Below are 24186 nucleotides of genomic sequence, written 5' to 3' on the forward strand. Positions count from 1 at the left end.
GAATTTTCTAGAAACGGTAAAAATCACTAAGAGAAATGTGGGCAGCAGAGTACCTATCTTCAAAAGGTGCAGCTTCATTATTCATAACAGAAGCATAGTAGCACTTTCAGCTCACAGATTGAGTTTCTTCTGAAAAATGGTTGGGGGTAGGTGGGGAGAAGAGAGGGGTGCACAGGTCAGTAAAAACTAAAGCTTTTTACGTAATTTTCTAAAAACCATCATTTTGAAAACTGGCTTTAAAGTTATGACATCTAAGAAATAGAAACAGCACTGATCCATATAACTTAAAATCCTTTGCTAGACTATATCTCAAATGTGATTTTTGTCTTTCTTGGGCAATGCTCTGACAACTGAAACACATGAGAACATTGAATACATTCAGTGTGCTAGTGCTTTTCTCTTACGGCTCCAAATTTTATCTGTGTCCTGGGAAGAGCTTGTAAAACGCTCTTAAAATTGAAACATTCAGTATTTGAAGGAGTCAGTGGAAGAAAATACTAAACAAAACCAGTGTATTTTGCCCTACTACATGCTGTATGTGTCAAAGAAAGCAAACGAATACAATAAATCACAGAAACAATATTATGAAAAGGAAAGTTGCTACTCACCATATAGCGGAGATGTTGAGTCGCAGATAGGCGCAACAAAAAGATTGTCACAAATATAGCTTTCAACCAGAAGGCCTTTGTCAGAATTAGACGGCAAACACACACATACACGCTCACGCAAACACAACTCACACACAAATGAATGCAGTCATATGACAGTCTTTGTTGTGCCTATCTGTGACTCAGCATCTCTGCTACATAGTGAGTAGCAACTTTCCTTTTCACAATATTGTTGCATTCCATTCCGGATAAATCAGAGAAATTTATATACCAGACAGCATTTTTAGCAGTGCATATGGAACTACTTTTTGACACCTTGTGCATTCGAAAACACAACGGATAATGTAATCAGACTAATACTTACTAAACTGAGAGTTAACAGTTTTTTTCCGCCAACCCCATCAATTCACAAAGTGTTTGCTGAAAAAAGTCCACCTGTAAGATTAAATTTATATGCAGCTGGGAACTGTAGCAGCAAAGACCAGACAAACAGAGTCACTGAATTGGGGTCATATGGTTCAGTCACTAGTTTTGCTGATGAAAGGCACTGATTGGGATTCAAGACTGTTTCTGGCCCACTGTTTTAGTTAGTGAGGAGCCTCAACCACAGTCATCATGCTTTGGGTAAAATCACCCTTTTAAGGTATTATTCCTATGAATTACACAATGAATTTTACCATTCAGTGAAAATAAAACACGATTTAATGAAATACAACCACAGTAATTCAAATTTTTAAAGAAGCAGTTTACACTCGCACCTCAACATCCTCACCAGTTGTTGTCATCAGTGCTTGTATCAGTTCCACGGCAGCTTCCTCACCGCATACATGGATTTCATCAGCAACTAAGCCAAGCAGAGCTCTTGTCCAGGCCCAACCCCTTCCCATATCACGTATCATCTGTATCTCATCAATCACGGCCACTTCATCTATAAAGCAAACATTTACATCTATAAAAGAAACAGTCCAAAATGAAACTATCGCCAAAAGGATATTCATTTTAAGTGTTACATATGCTATTGCTTCTTTGTCTGCAAGACAAATAGGTACATCTTTAAATAAACAAAATTTTAGGCTAATTGCATGGTCATCTGTAGCTTGATCACTTAATGTTGAGAAATGGCACCACACCCAGAAAACATTTACGTTAATTTTATAGGTGTGCAATTCATAAGAAGTCAATTCCTCTTTAAGACAGGTTGCAAGACAGTCTGTTTTTCTAGATATTCATCTTTTTGTGAAACCCTCTTGATTTTGAAAGATTAACATTAATACACTGTGAAGTCTGTTTACAAGATGGGCGAATTCTGACAGGGGTGTGGGATTGGAGAAAGCAAGATCTGCTCACCAACACTCAGCACAGGCTAGCAAGCGATAAAGGGTGCTGCAGGAGAAATCACCTTGCTTATGTCATCCAGTGCTGGCACCACAATTGGGTTCATGTATCAATTGATGGTCCAAGTGGCACTAGCTGTCAACTGCTACATATTGTGCATCTATGAAAATAAAAACTGAGACTGGGACATAACAAAAGCTTACAGGATTTGTGAAATCGAAATTGATAGTTTCATGCTGAATGATGGTGCTTGTTGCTACTAATTCTGTATCAGTGCTCACTGACAATTCAAAATCAAAAAGAGCCAGCAGTAAAACTTACATTATAACAATCACAACATTGATTAAAATTTTGAACATTTATTAATACACGTAATACTGAATTGTAATAACACACAAATCACTCAGAAACAATCTCATTATAGTCCTCATTTGTGCATAATTCATAATCACTGTTACTATCTGATTCAGCAGAATAAATAATGATTTTGTTCACCGTGAGTTCCAATGAGGTCCAGTACCTTTTTCCAGTTGTTCGGCATTCCTGCAGTACCCTTCCCAATCATTAGCAGTTACTAAAAGAAGGGCAGTCTGGACATGTCTCATGAAATGATGCACTCCTTAAACATTTTCCTTCTTGCCCATGTTAGTTCCACCACACCTAAATCAAAATTATAGGGCAGCAAGCAGACAACTGTGTGGCCTTTCTCTTTAGTCATTTCCTTTACCACATACGGGTTTTTAGAAGGTCTATTTTCTTGAATTAAAGAGAACAGAGCCTGCTTCCTCATGGTCTCATTGCAATGAAGCCAAAATTAACTGAATAAAAATAATGATGACAGTCACTTATATAATGGTGTAAAAAAAAAGTTGATGTGGCAGGTCTCATACCCACTACCTTCAGCGTACTAGCCAAACACCTTAACCACTACACTATGGAGGCAGTTCAAAATTTGATATTGTTATTGTAGCTTTAGTTATTTAGTAATCAGGGGAAATAAAGTTTTATTGATTATTCGCAAACAAGGGTCACCAAAATAACTGATGCAGGATGTAATATAATACCTGGGACCCTAATTTACTCAACCACATATGTGGTTGCAAAGACATTTCCTTGTAAAGAAATGGTACCAGTAGTTCCTACAATAAATAACAGTGCTTTTACATAAAAAAACAAAATTACAATTTTAAAGTAATCCAGACAATGCAGAAAGCAGTTTACAATCGCAATCAAACTGAAAACTTGAATTGAGATTTCTCTCTTTTTGCGTGGAATCTCTGATGATTTCCCCAGATTATCTTCGCAAAAAAATCTGAATTCTTCTTACAAAGTTGAACTTACTTCAGTGTACATCACTGTTCATCTGATCAGCTCATTAAGAGGAATATTAATTTGCAACACAGCACAAAAATCACTTTGCTACATATGCAAGGATCGGTATTAGACTGCTGAAGGTGGCAGCAGCTGAGCAGAAAATATGAGAGGAACGAAGTAAACAGACTTCTGCTGATCCAGAAATAGGGAACCCTCATTCATATCTTTGTGAAGAAACTACGCATACTGATCACTGCCAAACTTCATAAAGCCATTCTGTACAGCTACAGTGCTTCAGAAATTAGTTGCTGTTTCCCAGGAAATCATAGTTAACAGACACATTGTAAAAAATTTTTATTACATATGCGAAACAACTGTCTTCAGAGTTGCCACTGGCATACATAGTAAGAGCCTGTGTCAGTGATAGAGACCCTTTCGTTTTTCTTCCCCCCCCCCTCCCCCCCCCCCCCCCCCCCCCCCCACAGGCAAGGGACAGAGGTCCTTTCATCATAGCATGTTATGCTGATTGATTGAAGGAGTGTTATTCTGACAATATCTTATTTGCTATAAAATTGTGACTGAGGTCCTTCCCAAATGAACAAATTCAATTCCTTTGACAGCCTCATTATGCAAAATTATGTGTGTCTTTAACAACAATAACTTTTTCTCTAAATATTAGTGGGCTTTAAATATATTTTTCAACATTGCTGAAGTGGCTAAACTTACAAGGTGTAGTGACTGAAGACATTTCCACAGTGCATGCAACATGACCAGAAGGATTTCCATTTGGATCAGCATATTTTCTTTCTTCTCCTGTCACAAGATCGCAGGGTGTTCCCTGGAACCAACACAAATAAAATTTTTCATGCATTGATAGTACTATATGATTAAGTAAGCAGTGAAAGTTGAATGTCATAAAACGATTCTGCTCCAAGGGCAGATTTTTAAAGAAGGAAACTTATGTAGTCTACATAAAGTACATTCATTGGCATATGCAAATAGACTAAGTTCAGCTGTTAAAGAAGTGTTATACAAAATATAAGTCAAAAAATATATTAGTACTGGAGTAAAGCTTTTTTACGTATTTAATGGTGCAGCTGACCCATACTTTATAACATGTATCTTGAAGAACAGGAAGATCTGTCAAATTTTCAAGTTACTATAGACTGATTCATGAACAAGTTGCGCAGTTCAAGGCACGGATGGGGACTGCAGAGTTGTGGTTCCAAGTGCAACCAGACTACTCTTTAAAGTCCTTTCATTCAGCAACTTTTAGATGATCACTTTACAGCTTCCTCCGAGAATTGTGCAGACAACAAAAACTCTGTAATTAGCATTATTTAGATTAAAACAAAACTATTTGTTTCTATTTTTCTTTCTGTCAGCAGATGTGAACCTTTACCATACTTTATACAACACTGTCTTGGCTATAAAACATGGGTATAGCAAATTCTCTGGAGATGGAAACAAATTTTCAGCACATATCATTGTGTGATGTGTCAGATATGAATGCTAAGTTTTGAAAATTGAAGGAAATACTTCCGCTAATGGTAACATTTACTAGCAATATTTCTAAGTTCTCTCTGGTTGCTACATCAGCTGACATTAAGACATTACCACTCAGGATCGTATTTTAAGTAGTCAAAGAAAGGTGGGGGGAGGGGGAGGGGTGGTCACGTCTCTAGCTTGAGAAAGGGAAGCAAGCAAGTTTCTTTGTGCCGTGGCAGCCGGTTATTGTGTGCTAATCTACTAAAGCACAATGTAAATGTTGTACAAAAATTATGCCATTTTACTTCGAATGCAAGCTGAAAATTGCACGTAAATTATGTCAGTCCTCTTCAAATGCACGCTGGTATGCAAATAAACTGAATAAAAAAATGTTTTGTAGCGCACTCTCTGCAATAACTAGAAACCAATGTTGAGTTCTGAAATATTCAGCCACAGTACGATCAACTCAGTGAATGGGTTGCAGCTGTCTGTTTTCTACTGCACATACTTTGTTGTGATATCATCCCTGGTGGCACTACTAGAGCCACATTGCTCACTGTACCAGGTCAGTATTTTTCATTTAAGTTGCATGTAGCATATTGTGCAAGCATAGAGTAGGATGACTTTTTAAAGACTCAATGTCATGATGGCACTGTGGGCGAGTGGTAAAAAGCACTTATCGGTAATTGTGAACCCTGGTTCGACTCCTGCTGATGTCATTTAATTTTCAATTTCTTTCATTCCTCATAATGTTACACTATTAGTTACAAAATTTAAAAATGTTAGTTCAACTCACATATGTATAATTAATATATTCAATGTAGTTAAATTACTACTTTTACTAGTCAAAAGGCTATGGCAGTATGACAGTGTTTTCCGTGTATGATTGTTAGGTGATCTACTAAAGAGGCCGTTTCCCAGTAGTCCCTTAGAGGAGAAAGTGAGATTTAAAAAGGTAGGTAGACGTACCTCAAAAGGAAATCTAACAACAGAAGAGCATGGGGTAAGGCTCACCACTTTGGCTTACATAACACTGATAATTTTGAAATACTTGCAAGATAATTTTGATCAACTTCTTAACTGTCCAGAACGAATTCACTCATAAAAATCTATAAGAAGGTTTACCCCCAACTATCAAATAAATTAAAGAAGTTATAAAAACCTTATAAAGTTAGTAGAGAAGATTCTCTTACAGCAGAACTTTTGAAATGGTCTCTACCAAAAAATTTTTTAAAAGAAAGAGCTAAAATTAATCTCTGAGAAAACCTGGAAAACCAAAAATCTCACAGGAGAGTGAAAGATGGCCCTGATACATCTTCCACATCAGAAAGGCAACAAACAAGATGTTAACAACAGAGGGTTTTCTTTGCAACCAGTTGCATATAACAATTTCCCAAGATTATACCAGAGTAGAAACAATGCTGGAGAGAAATTTATGTGAATATCAGGGTGGCTTTAGGAAGGGCAGATCATGTTTTGAACAAATATTTAATCTGAAGTCAATCATTTACCTGACACGACTGAATTCAAAAGGTCAGTATCTCTCTTTGAAATTGCTTTAGCGTACCGTGTAAGTGTGTAGTATGAGTGCTTTTTAAAGTGCCATTATCAGAACTCCATCTTTGGCAAGTCGTCTATAGCATAGACTGGTAATTTGCGGACCTAGGTTCCATTTCTGCAGGTGCCATTTTTTTTCCTTCTTACTTCCCCAAACTGGTAAACTACCAATCATAAAATTTAAATATGTTCAAATAGTTCAATCTGTATACACAAAATTAGTATATTCAATTTAGTTACAGTTACTACTACTGTAAGAGATAAGGCTATAGCCACCTCACTGTAGCACACTGGAATATTTTGCACGACCTGCCACTACTTTCGTATGTATCTGATGATGGCTCGAAGCTTCTGCTATTTGGTGAGTGGTCTCCTTTACACCTAAATTATTTACTTTCTAGCAGAGCTTTCCTACTGTATGAAGACATATATGATTGATTTTTCACTGCTAGATCAACAAAACAGGAGATCATAGTTTTCTATATTCCTGTGAAGAATGAAGAGAACTACTGCAGACAGATCAGATACTGTTTTTCCAGCAATCTCTTGTCATTAACTCCAAGTGAAACAGTTATATGGACAAGACCCACAGACAAATATTATTAATATGTAAGAAAGAAGAGGAGCATTCACTTATTAGACATAGGAAAGGAAGTGAAACAAATACTAACAAAGAGATAGAGGGGTTGGCCAGTACTTACCTCAGCTCAGTACAGTCGATAGATACACAAAAAACAGAACCGAAAATTTACGTTCCTAGCTTTCGGAACAAATGTTCCTTCATCAGGGAGGAGAGAGGGGAAAGAAAGGGAAGAAGGGAAAGTGGATTCAGTTACTCACAACCCAGGTTATGAAGCAACAAGGAAAGGAAAACAGGGAGGGTAGCAAGGATGGAGGCATGGTTGTCAGAGGGAAGCCAAAGATCTTTGGCTAGCAAGATCTTTGGGTAGCAAGGATGGAGGCATGGTTGTCAGAGGGAAGCCAAAGCTCTTTGGCTAGCAAGATCTTTGGGTAGCAAGGATGGAGGCATGGTTGTCAGAGGGAAGCCAAAGATCTTTGGCTTCCCTCTGACAACCATGCCTCCATCCTTGCTACCCTCCCTGTTTTCCTTTCCCTGTTGCTTATAAAGTTAGTAGAGAAGATTCTCTTACAGCAGAACTTTTGAAATGGTCTCTACCAAAAAAATTTTTAAAAGAAAGAGCTAAAATTAATCTCTGAGAAAACCTGGAAAACAGAAAAGATCTTTGGCTTCCCTCTGACAACCATGCCTCCATCCTTGCTACCCTCCCTGTTTTCCTTTCCCTGTTGCTTCATAACCTGGGTTGTGAGTAAGATCTTTGGCTTCCCTCTGACAACCATGCCTCCATCCTTGCTACCCTCCCTGTTTTCTTTTCCCTGTTGCTTCATAACCTGGGTTGTGAGTAACTGAATCCACTTTTCCTTATTCCATTTCTTTCCCCTCTCTCCTCCCTGATGAAGGAACATTTGTTCCGAAAGCTAGGAACATAAATTTTCGTTTCTGTTTTTTGTGTATCTATCGGCTGTACTGAGCTGAGGTAAGTACTGGCCAGCCCCTCTTTGTTAGTATTTGTTTCACATCTTTATTTGAGATTTTCCATTAATCATATAGGAAAGGAAGTATCTGACAGACTCATGAATGACTCATCACCACTGAAGTTCTAAATATTAAGCATTTCACCACAAGAAAATGGGAACAAATGAAAATGATGAGATCTGCAGATGCTTCTAGTACCCATACATTTTGAGGACTGGAAGAGATGAATGCCCACAGAGAGCAACTGCATCCTGCGCTCCACTACCACAGGCAGTACTTCTCCACTGACAGCTATAAAACTGGATACGACGCTGAAATGTGCAATCTTATTGTGCATACAGCCAGTGTCAGCTCTTGTTTGGCAATATATCTCTTGGAAATTATCCTAATTAAACAGCAACTGTTTGAAACGCTCAAAATTATGCTGGCACTTATTTGCTACACAGTCCCTGTTATACTGATTGTCATTGTCTCAGTATAATGCTGTAACTTCACATAAATTGATTTGTGTATTTATTCAAATGGTTCTTAAGGTAACAGCTGCCTTTCCCTTTGTAGTGTGCCTTAATTTGTTACACCATGCCAAATCCTGCCTTTATTTATAGTGCCTTTTGTATTTGCTGTTTTCATTCAGCTTTCTGGACAATACTTTAAAATTGAATGAAACAAGTCTGTACATTCAAAAACTGTTTGGTCTTTTCCGGTCCCATGATGTTTCAAAAACACTCCACAAAATAATAAATCATCTTAAAACAAGGATCAAGAGAGTTCTCGTGCAAGATACCAGAATAATAATATGCAACCAAAAAACCTTAAAATTAACGAGAATACATAATAAGAAAAATATTATGTGGAATTGAAATATATGAAAGAGGAAATAATAATAGAAGTATAACAGTGATGAAGAGATGTATACAATGCAGATCATAAGTGAGAAAATTAGGGAAAGTGAACTGAGGAGGAGAATGGAGAAGTAAAAGGAAATAAATCAGTGCAAACTGATACTGTTTTGAAAGTATCAAATATCATTATGGGAGCCAGTTGGCATCTCAGGAGGCAAATTCTGGCTAATACTTTGGTAGCAGTTATATTCATAAATAATGATGGTGGAAGTCAATAGGTTTGTTGATAAATCATATGAAAAAAGTAAGGAGAGCAGAATTTAATATCCTGTCAGCAACAAGGTCTGATAAATGATGTCATCACCATGCCAAAAATCCCTGCTTCAAACGCGTCAAACATGGCAACCAGAACACTGATCATAATACCCACAAAAATATTAATACCATGCGAAACAATGCGCAGACTAAAACCAATAAAATTAGAACACAAACTGCAGAAAAAAGTGGGTTTTGGGCAGGGTCAAACTAAAAATTCAATAATGAAAACAATACCATTCAAGATGCAACACTACAAAAAAACAGAACACCTGAAACAGCCAAAAAATGAAACCCAACAAAACCATACAAAACACACCATCAGATCACAGTATTCCAATCTCCAGTTAAATTATATAGCTCAACCCTACACATAGCCCCCCCTCCTCCCCACAATTACAATTGCTAGTATCCAAATCTCCAGTTCACCTGCATGGCTCAACCTCAGAGCAAAATACCAATAACCCTCCTCCCCACAACTACAAAAACTGGTGTCCAGTCTGCAGTTCAAACTTAAAATTTCGCCTCCTGATGAAATGTACGTCAACTGTTCACAGTTTTCTCAATTGATTTTTCCTGTTCTGTTCTGTCCACTCCCCCCCACCCCTTCCAACTACAAAAGTTGGTATCTCAATATCAAGTTCACCTATATAGCACGACCTAGGGTAAAGTGCACTTACAGTGTTCGCAGCTTTTCTGTCGCATGTCGCAGTTGGTAACTGTATGTGTGTTGAATTATGGGAGGTGAAAAAATCAAATGATGAGTCAGATGGAACAAGATGGCACAACCCTTGAGAAAATAGTTCTCAATAAACATTGTAAGTAGATCACTGTGTTTTAATTAGGATAATTTATTTAATTAAATCATGGGAAAAGGCAGGTGGATCAATGTTTGTAAACAACGTAGTCAGATGTTCGATATATTAATAAATATTGGTCCACATACCTTCTCCCATGATTTAATTAAAAACACTGACCACTTACTCAGTTTTATCCAGGTACCTACAACATATTCTGTTTTATATGATAATACTCTACATAAAATACTCCATTGTTCACCATGTAATTTGTGCACTCCACATCATGATGACCAAAGCACACTAACTGACACATGAGCATATCTCACATACACATCACCACCATATAATTAAATTTCTAGAGCATGTCACCTCTTCATACACCACATCCTCTACAACAACATTTCACCTCCACTCCAAAACACACTATGGCTCGATGATGTCACACAACACATCACAGTACAGCACAACTATATCATGGGTCATGGCAGATGGGTGATTCCTAAAAACAAGTATACCCTAAATGTCATACAGAGATTTGTTCAAGAGGTAAACTTAGTTCCTTTTGGGCACAGTTATACAAAATTTTGGAGGTGGTGAGAAGAAGTTGATGTTACTATAGGTTAATGTTTTCCATATCTACTGCTCTTGTTGATAGATGATAAACTGGGCAGTTGAGAGGTTATCTCATTTTAGAGTTTGATCTGTCCCAGATACCTCTACAATAACCCATAGTCCGCCTTCTGTCAACCTTGTAACCTCCATAACATCCCTTACATCTCACTATACCATCACCCACTATCACTTACTTCACCCTTGATCTTGATAAATGTTACAACAGTTAAGGCAGAACAACAGGTGAAACCTTGCCATCATTTAACAAACAACCCATGTTCACTGCAACATGTTTTGTACAGGAATAACAATTACTAAGCTCGTTGAGTGCATGAAGAGGTATGAAGCAACAAACAGTCTACTTTGCGGCCACCAAGTCCACAGTTGCCTAGGATGCTCTGTAACACGAATCAAGGTATCCTAAAGTCTACTACGCCACACATGCTATTTGGATCCTCTCACCACCCTGAACTCTGAGGACGGGAACTTGCTATCTAGCATAAGTTGATATCCCACTACTCTCCTGTACTTAATCCCTGTTAACACAAATCACCACTTTCTTATTATTTTTTTAACATTTTATTTATTTATTCATTTTTTCTATAACCTTTTACTTTTTTATCTTCATGCAACCCCTTCCCTGCCCCCCACCCACCCTCATTACCTTTGGCCATCTTCCCACTTTCTTTTCTGATTTCGTCCTACGTGTAAACTGCAATAATTCATTTTTTTCCCTCTTAATTCATATTCATTTCTCACTCTGTTCTGTCATCTATGGTGAGTGTTTGCAATGCACATCATATTCTCTCTGATGCTCCATCTTTGTCTCCTCTTGCTCTCACAACAGTTGAGTCACTCCTGTCATGGAAGTTAGTTGTTCATACTTCAATATGTGTCTTATTGACAGACCTTAAAATTTCGCCTCCTGATGGAATGTACATCAGCTGTTACATCTCTTCACAGTTTTCTCAAGTGAATTTTCCTGTTCTGTTCTGTTTCTTCAAAGTTTTCTCAAGTGAATTTTCCTGTTGATACATAGTACTGAAAGTATACTGACATAAATTTATAAGAAAAGTAAAAACTTACCCTTTCATTGGCTTTCTTGAAAACTTCAGATGCCAGTAATTTCAGGGGGCCACAATATATTCCTGATTTAGCAGCGAGGAACCTTTCAAGTGCATGGTACGTTTTCCCACTGTTTGTAGGCCCTGCGTGGAATACTATTCTCCTTGTTAATGACCTTGCATTTGGATACCTTCCAAAATAAAAGTAAATTGTCAGTGGTTACCTGACAGTCAAACACACATTAGCTCTGTAACAAGTAGAAATCTTAATGACTTTTGTTCAACAAAATATATTTTTCCCAAAGATTCCTGCAATGAGTTAAACGATAAAAAAATTGTTGGATAGGAGTTTGTCAATAAGTGGTGCGACAAACTGAAAAGAAACACCTCCCACCTTTTAAAAACTTATAAAAAGAGCACCTTACCACTAACAAATTACATATTTAATCAGTGTTGGTAAGCCTAGATGTGTCACGTTCAGATGTAAAGGTCATCTACAATTCTGTCAAAAGCAGTAATCATCCAGTTTCTAATGTTTTTCAATCCCTAAATGTTTTAGAAATGGCATTCCCTCCCACAGCACTTAAACCATTTGTGCAGTATGGACCACCAGCAGCACTCTACGATTATTATAAGCATTGTAAATTAATAATTGAGCTGCTTCTGCAATGTTACAAACACAATGAGTGCACTTTCCATTCTACGACAAACTGTGGTTTTTATTACTTAATTTTTTTGTCACCAGAACATTATGTTTTATAATCTTTTTTTCTTTACTCTTAAGCCCTCTATGAAGTTTTCATGATGTGTTAAAACTTTCACATACAATTTCAGACTTCCATAGACAACCAAACTACTAGGTTTTTCTCTTTAAATCTGTTCTAACTGCTAAAACAAGAACAAACACAAGTAATTTAGTCTTAACTTTATTATATGGCAGCATCGACACATTTGGTCATCTACCCAATAAACTAATCATCCAAACCAGGCATTCTTATAATACATGTCACCACCCATGACCAACAGTATAAAGTTTCTGATCTGGAGCTATTTTGCTATGAGCAATATATAGGTCCACACTTTATGTCATAATATGCAGTTCCTATAGCTCTGCAGCCACTGATACACGGTATACTTGTCTGTTCAAGTGGAACTATACATAACTCCTTCAGGAAATTTATTTATTTATTTACATTTTCTTTGCATGGAGCCATCGTAATGATGGCTTTTGCAAACGTCAGACTTAATACTATGGTTATATTCATACTTATAAAATACACTATATTCTGTAGCTGTTGCTTCTTACGTCTATTTTTTACATTTATCGCATTACAACTGATATGCTAACGCCTCATGTTACAATCACTATCTTAAAATTCATTGAAAGAATATAAACATTTTTCTATTACAAAAGATTTTAATTTTATTTTAAAAACATTTCCTGTGTACGTTCTTAGAGAGTTTGGTAGCTTGTTATACCAAATCAAACCACTGATATATGGACTTCTATCAGTCATTTTTAACATTGTTCTGTTGCAGAAATAGTTACACTTCGTTCTAGTGTTGTGATCATGTACATCACTGCCCTTGATAGCTTCTGTTCGTTGACTTATAAAAAATACAACTATTTTGAAGATGTACAGAGAATATATTGCCAGATATTCATGCTGCACAAACACTTCACGACATGAATCCCTATGTCCCATCCCATGTATAAGTCTTATTGCTCTTTTCAGTAGTAGTAGTATTCTTTTTAAATTTACATCAGCTGCACAGCCCATAGTTCAATTCTGTAATTCAGAAAGGGGTAAAGTGTTCCATAATATACTAATTTCAGTGCTTGGCTAGGAACTATCTTTGCGAGCTGGCTGAGGAGATATATGGCACTACTGACTTTTGCACATACGAAATTAATGTGGTATGTGCACCGCAAATTTTCATCAACATATACACACAGGAATTTACAGTTACTAATTTCTGTTTCAGAGATATTACACACACTATTCATATTGTTGTGATGAGAACTGCCTGTTTTAAATGTCAGTAGTTGAGATTTGGTGATATTCACCTTGAGCCCCTGATCATTGAAGTATTTTGTAACTTCTGTTACACCACTAGTTAGTTCAACTTCAACACAAATAAAAGTATTCAAGAATAGCCATCTCCCACATTATGGGAATCTCTTATGAGGCTCAATTTTCTTTCATTTCCATTTATCCAGTACAACAAACCCAACATACTTTGTGACAAATAAAATGTTAAAATTGACCACTATCAATAATCACACTTCCCTCAGCAGCACTCACATTTTGCAGTATTCTACTTCAATAACTATAGTTAGCAAACAGTTATATTTAACATGCACTGCTTTAAACAGATACTAATCAGACTTGAGTAGGTGCTGTGTGAGAGTGGGCGGTCCTCTCTACCATGAAGTGTGTCTCCCACTACTTATGCGTAGTTCCTGTATTTCGGCATCATGTGTGGGAAACAATTTCAATTAAAAAACGAAGGGGCCAAGATATGCTATATGGCTGTTACGGGCATTAGAAGAGAAATTTATTAAGATGATGTCTGTATGTATGAGCTTAACAGACAAGGAAAAGACTTTGGATAACACGAAGAGGGACAAATTTCCATACATGATAAGGAAAATAATATGTGACTCAAAAGGCTAAACACTTGTTAACAAGCTTCCTTTAGAACAAAAGGTAGTGATGCGTGAAAGGGCAAATTTGAAGCTTTAAAAAAATTGGAAAAATGTGTCAGAAAGAATGCCACCAAAATCTCACTTTTGTCAATCTCTGAATATGTTCTATCCCCTCACATAGGCAGAATTTCCTCACAGTAAGCTCAATCCATGTTGTTAAAGATTCTGCATTGTTTGATTTTGTAACTGTAGCAGGTCTTAAATATCTATCCGCAAAAGTAAACAGAATTCGTAACACAGGGAATAATAACATGCCTCTCATAAACTTTTCCTTCTTTCTCAACAAATGAGAAGATGAATAGTCACACTGTGAACACAAAACATTTTTATTATATTGAAAATGGAGATTAGAATCAATTTCTCAAAAGATGTATTACATGCAAGTTAAATATGACATACCTTTATGTCACACACGTTATCATTCAATATATAATTCATCTGCCATAACACTGATGTTCTTCCCCCACCCGCACCCGTCCTCCACCAAACGAACCCACCATTTGTATTGTATGGTAACTATATCAATCACATAAACTACCAACATAAAAATATGTCATTAGCTTTACCAGTTGGCAGGCGTTCTGAGATCACTTATTTTCTTTAAATCGTCCATGCAGTCAAGATGTGGGAACATTTGTTTCGCATGACGTATGAAATATGGAAATATGTCATCAATATGTCCTGCGCCCTGTAAAATATCACTTATAACAACGTGCAGGTCAACAGGCAGTGTAGCTGCTTCCACGCAATACTGACGAAAGTTAACATAAGCCTGATGCAGAAGGTAGCCTGAAACACAAAATTATTTCAGAAAATTACAAAGCCATCGGCATGTGGTTTTTTAAATAGACTTACACTTACTGTCTAGCCCATTTTCTAGGGCGAGTAGTTTGATTTCTTTCTTCTGATAAAATTGGTTTAAAACTTTCAATAAATCACGTTTGTTTAGAGTGCCTGTCAACTCTTCTCCAACATTGATGTCATCTGGATTCGGTTTTATAGGTACAGGCACAAACAAATGTGATAAATTTGTATCGTCCTTCTTTCCACGAATCTGAGAATACATGACACAACTTTTCACACATTTTCGTCTTGATTTCAGAACCGAATATGTAACGAGGCGGGTATTTGTTTTGGATGAGGTGCACGTCACGAGAAACTTTCTATAAAAACTAAGCATCCCAGTCGACATAACTACAATTTTTTATCACAGCAAAACATATTCATCTTCAAAAATGTTTTCAAAACAAATGCGGCACCTGTAAACAACATACGAACAAAAGAGAAACTCCACTTTGCAGGGGTAACAACGTGCTCCATGCATCCTATTAAACAATCGACAACCGAACTCACTAAAACGACTGTCGGTATTTGTTGCAGAGGCACGAGACCATCAACGGAAAAAAATTATTAAAATGAGTGCATTTTCGTGCCAACATCGGTGAACTGAGTCACGTCAGAAATCCTTGTTATATATATCACATTACTTTTACTGAGTGGCTCAAGTGCTGTGTTTCTTCATAATCGTCGCCTACATTGTTCGACGCTTGTGTCATTGCCACAATCTTAACATTTTTACCAACGACACCGTGAAGTGAGCTAACTTGGAACATAGTTCTTAACTTGGGCAAACGTGATATGTTATATTCAAATCTTCATAGTTGGCACCCATATTAGGTGAGTTTTGTTCTGGTTATGTAAATGTCTCTCGAAAGTAGAGCTGAACATTTTCTCGGTTTGACTGGGTGTTTTTAGAACTAAGTAACAAACATAATTATTAAATTTTTTACTTTAAAGCCCCTCTAAAATAAATCATTGAAGAACTTTTGCTCCACAGTTCCAACATTTATGATTACATCAAACATAACCGCTATTATATGACAGAATGTAGCCTCATTGAGTTGTCAGGTGTGCTAACCTATTATTGTCTGGGAAACAAAAAATCACTACATTGGCATTTTGATACTAACTTGGTACAGTGTGTCCCAAGTTACATGCCTGCTCCACGTTAAAGTTAAACGCATAAAATATTATTTATTTTCTTTGCTGAACTGCTGAAAGGACATATAGGAAGTAAATGTTATTCTTAATTTGATTGCAGGCAAATTGGATATATTACCATGGTATAGAACTGTTGGTGCTAGGACTTGTAGTGATTTTCAGGATGAAAATTTGGAAAAGCAATGGCAGATGTAAGGTAAAGACACCGGTAGTCGACAGAACATCAGTAGCAAACGCTTTCAAATAAAAGTTCTTAAAATAAGAAAATCGCTTTATTCAGAGATAGAGTTTTGACTGTTGTTGTATGGCGGTGCCATCTACAGTGTATTTTGATAACTATCATATTTTTCTAGCAGCCATCTTGAAGTGGGTGCTTCTGTTTGTAACAGTGTGTTTGTGTTTCTCTGCTTTCATTGATTTTCTTCTCGAAATCGATAAGGAGGTAAGTTTTTTGTTGTGGCAAAGCAAACATAAGATATTATTGTTTTTTGTGTACAGTTTTTTAGATGGTTCCAGTATTAAACAAAGTAAGCAAATTTGTGAATTTAGGTTATGGTATGGTCAGGGATCAGGTGTCAAGTACTGCTGCTAATATGTTCCTTATTTTTAGTAGTTGACACATCTGTCAACTACTGAGTCCAACTACTTTTTTAATACCTTTTTCATTCCTTGTATCCTCATAACCTTAGCTCTGTGTTAAATTTATCGTTGCATGTATAGATCCAGTAGTTGACACCCTACGTCAACCACTAGCTCATACCATATCAACTACTGGCATTCAATAATGTTAATTTCTGACATTATGTTTTATATTATTTGTGTCATTATAATGTCAACAGTAAAAGGGAAGATGCTCAGTTATCCAGAACAACAAATGCAGCTTCCCATCAATGCAGTACTTAATGGAATGCCTGTTTCTACAGCAGCAAAAAGTTTCTCGGTTCCTCAAATTACTTTAATGACAAAGCCAGAGGGAAGGCGCCTAGAAATCGTCGCATGGGTACTGATACAGTTCTTACCAAAGAAAAGGAGGTTTTATTAGTACACTGGATTTGCACTATGGCTAAGTTTTCCCTACAACAAAACTCGAACTTCTGGACAGTGTGCAGCACCTGATTGAACAACTGAAACATAAAAATCCCTTTGTTTGTAACTGCCCAGGGAAAACTTGGTGCAATGCTATTCTGAAGCGCCATCCCAATATTGAGATTAGAATGTCACAAAATCTGACATCAAGCATGGCAGGAGTAAAGCCGGAAGCTATAAGAAACTGGTTTGATGAGATAGATAAATATTTTACAAAGAAAAATTTTAAGTCAATTCTTCAAAGTCCCGAAAGAGTTTTAAATTTAGATGAAATTGTTTTCTTTCTGAACCCCAACGGAAACAAAGTGTTGGCCCCAAAAGGAGAAAAAAATTTGTAGCAGCATGTGAATACTGACAAGAAAGAATGTCTGATGGTTTTGTTGACTGGAAATGCAAATGGTGATTTAGCACCTCCATTGACAGTGTTTAAATACCGGGTGATCAAAAAGTCAGTATAAATTTGAAAACTTGATAAACCACGGAATAATGTAGATAGAGAGGTAAAAATTGACACACATGCTTGGAATGACATGGGGTTTTATTAGAACAAGAAAAAGTTCACAAAATGTCCGACAGATGGCGCTGGACAGCAAAACGTCAGTGGCTGCAAATGTCAATCGTGTATAAAAGGAGCTGTAATGAGAGAGAGAATCAGATGCGTCAGCAGTCGCAGCATGTTGACGTTACCTGAAAAGGTGCTTTTAGTGAAGCTGTATTATCAGAATGGGGAATGTGATAGTTCAGCATTACGATCCTATCGCCATAGGAATGGGATTCAAACGGGTAAAGGGCCATTGACAAATGTAGCTGTGACGAGAAAGATTTCGATGTTCGAAGCCACGAGTTGTTTAGACGATAGACCCCGTAGTGGCCGACCGAGCACAAGGTGTAATGCTGCTGAGACAGTTCAGGAAGAAGTGGAGACTGTAGCAGGTACGCCTATGCAAGTGGAAGTCACCGCTCGTGCAGTCTCACATCGCACCGGTATTCCATACACTACTGTTTGGTTGGCACGCAGGCGTACCCACCGATGCTATCCATACAAAATCCATTGGCATCATGAACTGTTACCTGGCAATTTAGTGAGGCGGAGGGCATTTGCGGTGTGGGAGTTTCAAAAGATGGCGGAAGATGATGATTGGTTGCGTAACGTGTTGTGGACTGACAAAGCTCATTTCACGCTCTGAGGGTCTGTCAACGTCCACAACTGCAGAATTTGGGCTACCGAAAATCCTAGAAAGGTCGTGGAAACTCCATTGCACGACGAGAAAGTCACGGTATGGGTTGGATTTACCACATCTACCGTTATCGGGCCTTTTTTCTTCGAAGAAATGTGTGGTTCTGGTTTTGTAATTGTTACCATGACGGGTGAGAGGTACGCCGATATGTTACAGAATCGCATCATCCCCAGCCTGACCGATAAACAACTGCTGGAACGTATGACGTTTATGCAGGATGGCGCTCCACTCCATATTGCTAGACATATGAAAGATCTCTTGCACGCATCGTTTGGTGATGATCGTGTGCTCAGCTGCCACTTTCGTCATGCTTGGCCGCCCAGGTCCCTAGACCTCAGTCCGTGCGATTATTGGCTTTGGGGTTATCTGAAGCCGCAAGTGTATCGTGATCAACCGACATCCCTAGGGGTGCTGAAAGACAACATCCGACGTCAATGCCTCACCATAACTCCGGACTTGCTATACAGTGCTGTTCACAACATTATTCCTTGACTACAGCTATTGTTCAGGAACGATGGTGGTCATATTGAGCATTTCCTGTAAAGAACATCATCTTCGCTTTGTCTTACTTTGTTATGCTAATTATTGCTATTCTGATCAGATAAAGAGCCATCTGTTGGACCTGTTTTGAACTTTCGTATTTTTTTGGTTCTAATAAAACTGCATATCATTCCAAGCATGTGTGTCAATTTGTACCTCTCTATCTACATTATTCCGTGATTTATTCAGTTTTCAAATTTATACTGACTTTTTGATCACCTGATACATTAGAATACCACAGGAACTAGCAGAAAGTGTACCAAAACATTGGGGAATAGGTAAATCTGAAACAGGTTGGGTGACAGGTCAATTATTCTTTGAATTTATAACGAATGTTTTCCATTCTTACCTTCTAGAAAAGAAAATACCACTGCCAGTCATTGTGTTTATTGATGGCCATGTGTCACATCTCACCTTACACACTAGTAAGTTTTGTAATGAGCATGGGATAATACTTGTAGCTTTGCTTCCAAATTCTACACATCTTCTTTCTTTCTTTTGTTAAAGGAAAGTTGAAAAAACAAGGTACATTAGTGGAGATTGGAACATTTGGATCAACCAGTGCTTAAGAAGATCCATTTTGCACCCTTACTGGAACAAACTTTGGATGAGTTCATTAAACTGTCTGTCCTGCAGAATGGATTTTGGAGAACTGGATTTGTTCCATGGAATTCAGAGGCTGTAGACTACTCAAAAATTCCAACGATGAGTGATGATTTTATACTTACTACACACAGAACTGCCACTTCTGAAAAATTAAACTTAAGAGTTGGATTAGAGTTCTAGAAACATACATTGGGAAAAATAAACTTTCATGTTTTGAATCTTCTAGTGATGTGTGGGAAGAAATATAAATGTCCAGTCTTTGTTTTTGTTTTGGAAGGAAATTAAAAATGATTGTCATGATTCTATCCTTTCCCAATCTGTTGATGACACAAACAAGTGTGTGGCAAATCAAAATAAAGAAGTGGAGAGAGGAAATATCCACCCAGATGAAAAACAGAATAATGAAGTAATCGAAAATAAAAAAAACAGGAAGACATGAAAAGCTTGGCAGGCAACAACCAAAATAATAAAAGAGAGGAGACTAATGTAACAGACCAGTGTGTCACACCCAAGAATTCAACGAAAAATTCTAATTTTCCTTAGTGTGCTTGTAGTGGGAATATTAATAGGAAATCATGGGACCAACTAATACCCTCCCCATTCAAGCATGCATTATTTTGGCCACAGAATACAGGAAAACAAGAGAAAATAAGATTAAGAGAAAAACTTCCGAGCGTTGTGACATCCAACCAGTGGCACAAATATCATTATAAGTGGGAACAACTGAAGTTACAAAGAGAAAGACTAAAAGCTGAGCGAGCAGAAGCACGAAAACAGAAGAAAGACCAGTCTGAGATTGCTGAGATACTCAAGAAGCAAACTAAAGCAGAGAATCATAGAAAGCCATAAGTGCACAAGAAAAGAACAATTTCAGTGTCCTCAGATTCTGAAGATGAAGACTGGAGTGAGTCAGGATGACATTAGTATGCTCCCTGATAGTGATTCACAGACATCTGATAGCAAGGAAGATGACAATTCTGATTAAACAATTATAACAGAAAAAGAAACAGCAAACAAAGAAGAAAATACGAATAAATTTCATAAAAATGGCGAATTTCCTCTTGTTTCTTTTCCTGGAAAGAAGAGATATTTCAACTATGTTTGTATTGTTCAGCATGTGTTTGAGGATGGTGAAATAGAAGTAATGGCTCTAAAATCTTGCAACTGACAGAAAAAAGTTTTTTATGTTGATTAAAATGATGTTAGTGTTAATAGTCCACCACTCTCAAATATCGCTAATGAACATTTGAAATATGAATTCCAAAACAGTATTGACTGTGATGTGTAGACTAAAGTTATTTATTTAGTGTCAACTACTGAATATTTTTCCTGTCAGCTACTGAAATTTTCATGTCTCACTAGTGTCAATACTTTTGTTATAATTTTTATTTACCATTTAATGTATCTTAACATAGTGAATTATAATTAATATCAAATCACAAAAGATCAAAGAACCTGAAGATTAATTGTGTTTGTGCCCAACATCCACTTGTATTCATAAATATCAAATTAAAGTAGTTTCATTTCTTAAGGTGTTAACTACTTGTGCCTTTACCTTAAAAGCTGGATTAAGTTATAGGAAACAAGCTGAGAAATATGTCATTTGGTCAAAAATTTAAAGACGCATAAAAGGAAATTGTTCCAGGATATTCGGTCGACCACACATTAACCAAGGAAGACGAAAATATATAGGCAGAATGCATCAAAATATTCTCAGAATCCGCGTTTTCCTTTCACATTATTTGAGATTTGTTGGATAGTAAACCCTTTTCATGATCGAAAGGGTGTAGTGGAAACACGATTCAAGAATAATATGCCTGGAAGGGCACGGACCTGGGGATTTCTCAAATGACAGACAGGAAGCTTATCTGAAAACCTGTGTGAATATATCAAACGTTATACAGCAGCAGTGCGAAATGAAACTAAAGAGGATTATTTTAAAGAATTAGAAACTTTTTTGGCTAGTGTTCTTACAGAGCTGATAATGAACTACACTGAAGGGCCAAAGAAATTGGTATAGGCATGCGTATTCAAATACAGTGTTATATAAACAGGCAGAATATGGCCCAGTTATCGGCAACGCCTATTTAAGACAATTGTCTGACGCAGTTGTCAGATCAGTTACTGCTGCTACAATGGTAGGTCATCAAGATTTAATTGAATTTAAACGTGGTGTCATAGATGGCGCACGAGTGATGGGACAGAACTTCCCTGAGATAACAATGAAGTGGGAATTTTTCCGTACGACCTATTCACGAGTGTATTGTGAATATCAATAATACGATAAAACATCATATCTCTGACATCGCTGCAGTTGGGAAAAGATCCTGCAACAACAGTACCAACTGCGACTGAAGAGAATCGTTTAATTTGACGGAAGTGCAACCCTTCCATAAACTGCTACAGATTTCAATGCTGGGCCATCAGCAGGGGCGCCGACTTATAAAAAATATTGGAGGGGGGGGAGCATACTGGGGGGGGGGGTCTTGCCCCAGGAAATTTTCTAAATTTTAGATGAAAAATAGTGAGTTTTAAAGTTTTTTAAGCACTTCAGTCATATGAACAACATTAGAACCCCGAAAACTGGACTCTCGATAACTCGACACTCTGGAAAACTCGACACTCTGGAAAACTCGACAAGCCTGACACATTTCTTGGCTTTGAAAAAAAGAAACAAAACATAAGAACTAACGGTATTTTCATAAAAAGCTAATTTAATTTACAGTAATAATCACGTTTATAGACTATTACAGAGCAGTGAATATATACCTCTGAAAAGACTGAAATTATATTTAAATAAATTATAAACTATGATTGAAAGAATAAAACATAAAATTTTGCTGTGGCACAGTAATAGCACTTCGATTAATAAGTGAAATAGCTAATTTAAGCTTACTTTGAATAAGGCTCAGGGTTCATTAAATAAAAACAATATCTTAAAGTAAATACTTTAATACAGTTAATAGAGTATGCCTAATACTTTCATTCAAAAAGTATGTAAATAGTGAGTTATAATTGGGGCTTACAGCCTAAAAATATTTAAGAATTTCAAAATAACTAATACAGTACTGTGGTACTATAGTAAAATTAGTAATACTAAACTAGTACTAATATTTCGAAACTGAAAATTTAACATTGCCGGTATGTATGTATTTAATTATCTATTTTATAAAGATTTTTAATATTTCTCTAAATGCTATTATTAGGGCTAGAGTGTCTTTAGAAAGGTGCAAATGTCGACTGTCTGACTGCATTACTGAATATGAAGTCGTTGATGACTGGCTGGATATACAATTCACCCAAAACATCTCAGTGGGCATGAATAACAGCCAAGTTGTTCAATCGCTTCTGTCCCATTGTTTGAACAGAGATATAACTTCCGACATCTAAGGGCGCTAAATGACTGTTCTGTTGTTGTTGTCATGAGTGGAACTACTTGGAGAAGCCTAATGCACTGCATTACTTCACATAACATTCTCCAACTGCAGGCTGTTGTGTAATGTACTTTCTTACATCATGCATGTTTTTTAAGACCAGTTGTTTCTTATTAGCAATATAAGCTAACATATTCAAGTGTAAGCGCAGTCTCTCAATGTCTAGATCATTTTTGAAAAACCCAGTTGAGTTTTCTAAATTTTTTCCACCTCTGTTTACTAAAAGCAAGCACTCTTGTTCAACTGCAATGACCTGTGTGAGTCCAGTTGAAGTAAACCACTTAGTAATGCAAGACTGCACTGTTTCACAAACTTCAATGAAAATAGCTTTGTAGTATTCCTTCGGGGTTTCGAAAGAGTGTGGCGAGCTGGCTTCATTGTTTTTATACTTCTCTAGTATACTTCGATTCTGAGGAAGTGAAGAATCATCAACTTGTGAAAGTTTTTCTTTTAAACACAATTTCCAATAGTGTTCAGAACTATGACACCTTCCATTCAATATACAAATCAAGCCCTCATATGTTTTTTGCAAATCAGCAACACTTAGACGAGGGCATTGAATTTTTTCATTGACATCATAAAGATGTTAAAAAAATAAGTCTTGAACTGTTACATTGACTCAAGGTCGCCTGCACATTTGTAACTTTCCTCTGTTTTGTGCTCCACAGGAAATGTTTCAAAAAACTCTTAAAGTTGTTCAAAGTTTTTCAATATTCTCAAGATACTAGAAGCTCACATATTCCATCGAGCTGGGCAAAGGGACTGTGGGCCAGCTTGGTCGTTGGCACTCTCACAGTGTATGCTCCTGAAAAGTCCCATCTTTTTGCTGGATTCACTTATGGTGTTTATTAAGACCTTGGCGAAAGCCATAATATCCCTCATAGACGTAATATAGCGGAGACTATCTTCAACAGCTAAGTCCAATCTGTGAGCAGTGCAGTGCACATAACATAGTTATGGTTGTATATCCAAAACTAATTTTTTTTAGTCTATTGAATTTACCTCTCATATTTGAGGCACCATCACTGTTCTCAAATCAAGACGAGCAAAAACGCCTTTTAAAATACTAAATAGAGTTTGT

At 37.0% G+C, this 24186-nt stretch overlaps 1 protein-coding gene across 2 annotated transcripts in view; it reads right to left on the reverse strand.

The window, feature by feature from the left end:
- LOC126175895 (ATP-dependent RNA helicase SUV3 homolog, mitochondrial) overlaps nt 1-15497 on the reverse strand; it is a 72894-nt gene extending 57397 nt beyond the window's left edge. The window contains exons 1-5 of one of the 2 annotated variants that reach the window (XM_049922952.1): nt 15062-15497; nt 14767-14989; nt 11513-11681; nt 3984-4095; nt 1367-1536 (exon numbers count right to left, since the gene is read on the reverse strand). In XM_049922952.1, the coding sequence (XP_049778909.1) occupies nt 1367-1536; nt 3984-4095; nt 11513-11681; nt 14767-14989; nt 15062-15392 (1005 nt within the window). In that variant the 5' untranslated portion in view covers nt 15393-15497. The remainder of the gene's footprint in view (nt 1-1366; nt 1537-3983; nt 4096-11512; nt 11682-14766; nt 14990-15061) is intronic. The other variant, XM_049922951.1, reaches the window with a different exon arrangement.
- Between the last annotated feature and the right edge of the window lie 8689 nt (nt 15498-24186).

This window comes from Schistocerca cancellata, chromosome 3 (assembly GCF_023864275.1).
Source record: "Schistocerca cancellata isolate TAMUIC-IGC-003103 chromosome 3, iqSchCanc2.1, whole genome shotgun sequence".
NCBI classification, from domain to species: Eukaryota; Metazoa; Arthropoda; class Insecta; order Orthoptera; family Acrididae; genus Schistocerca; species Schistocerca cancellata.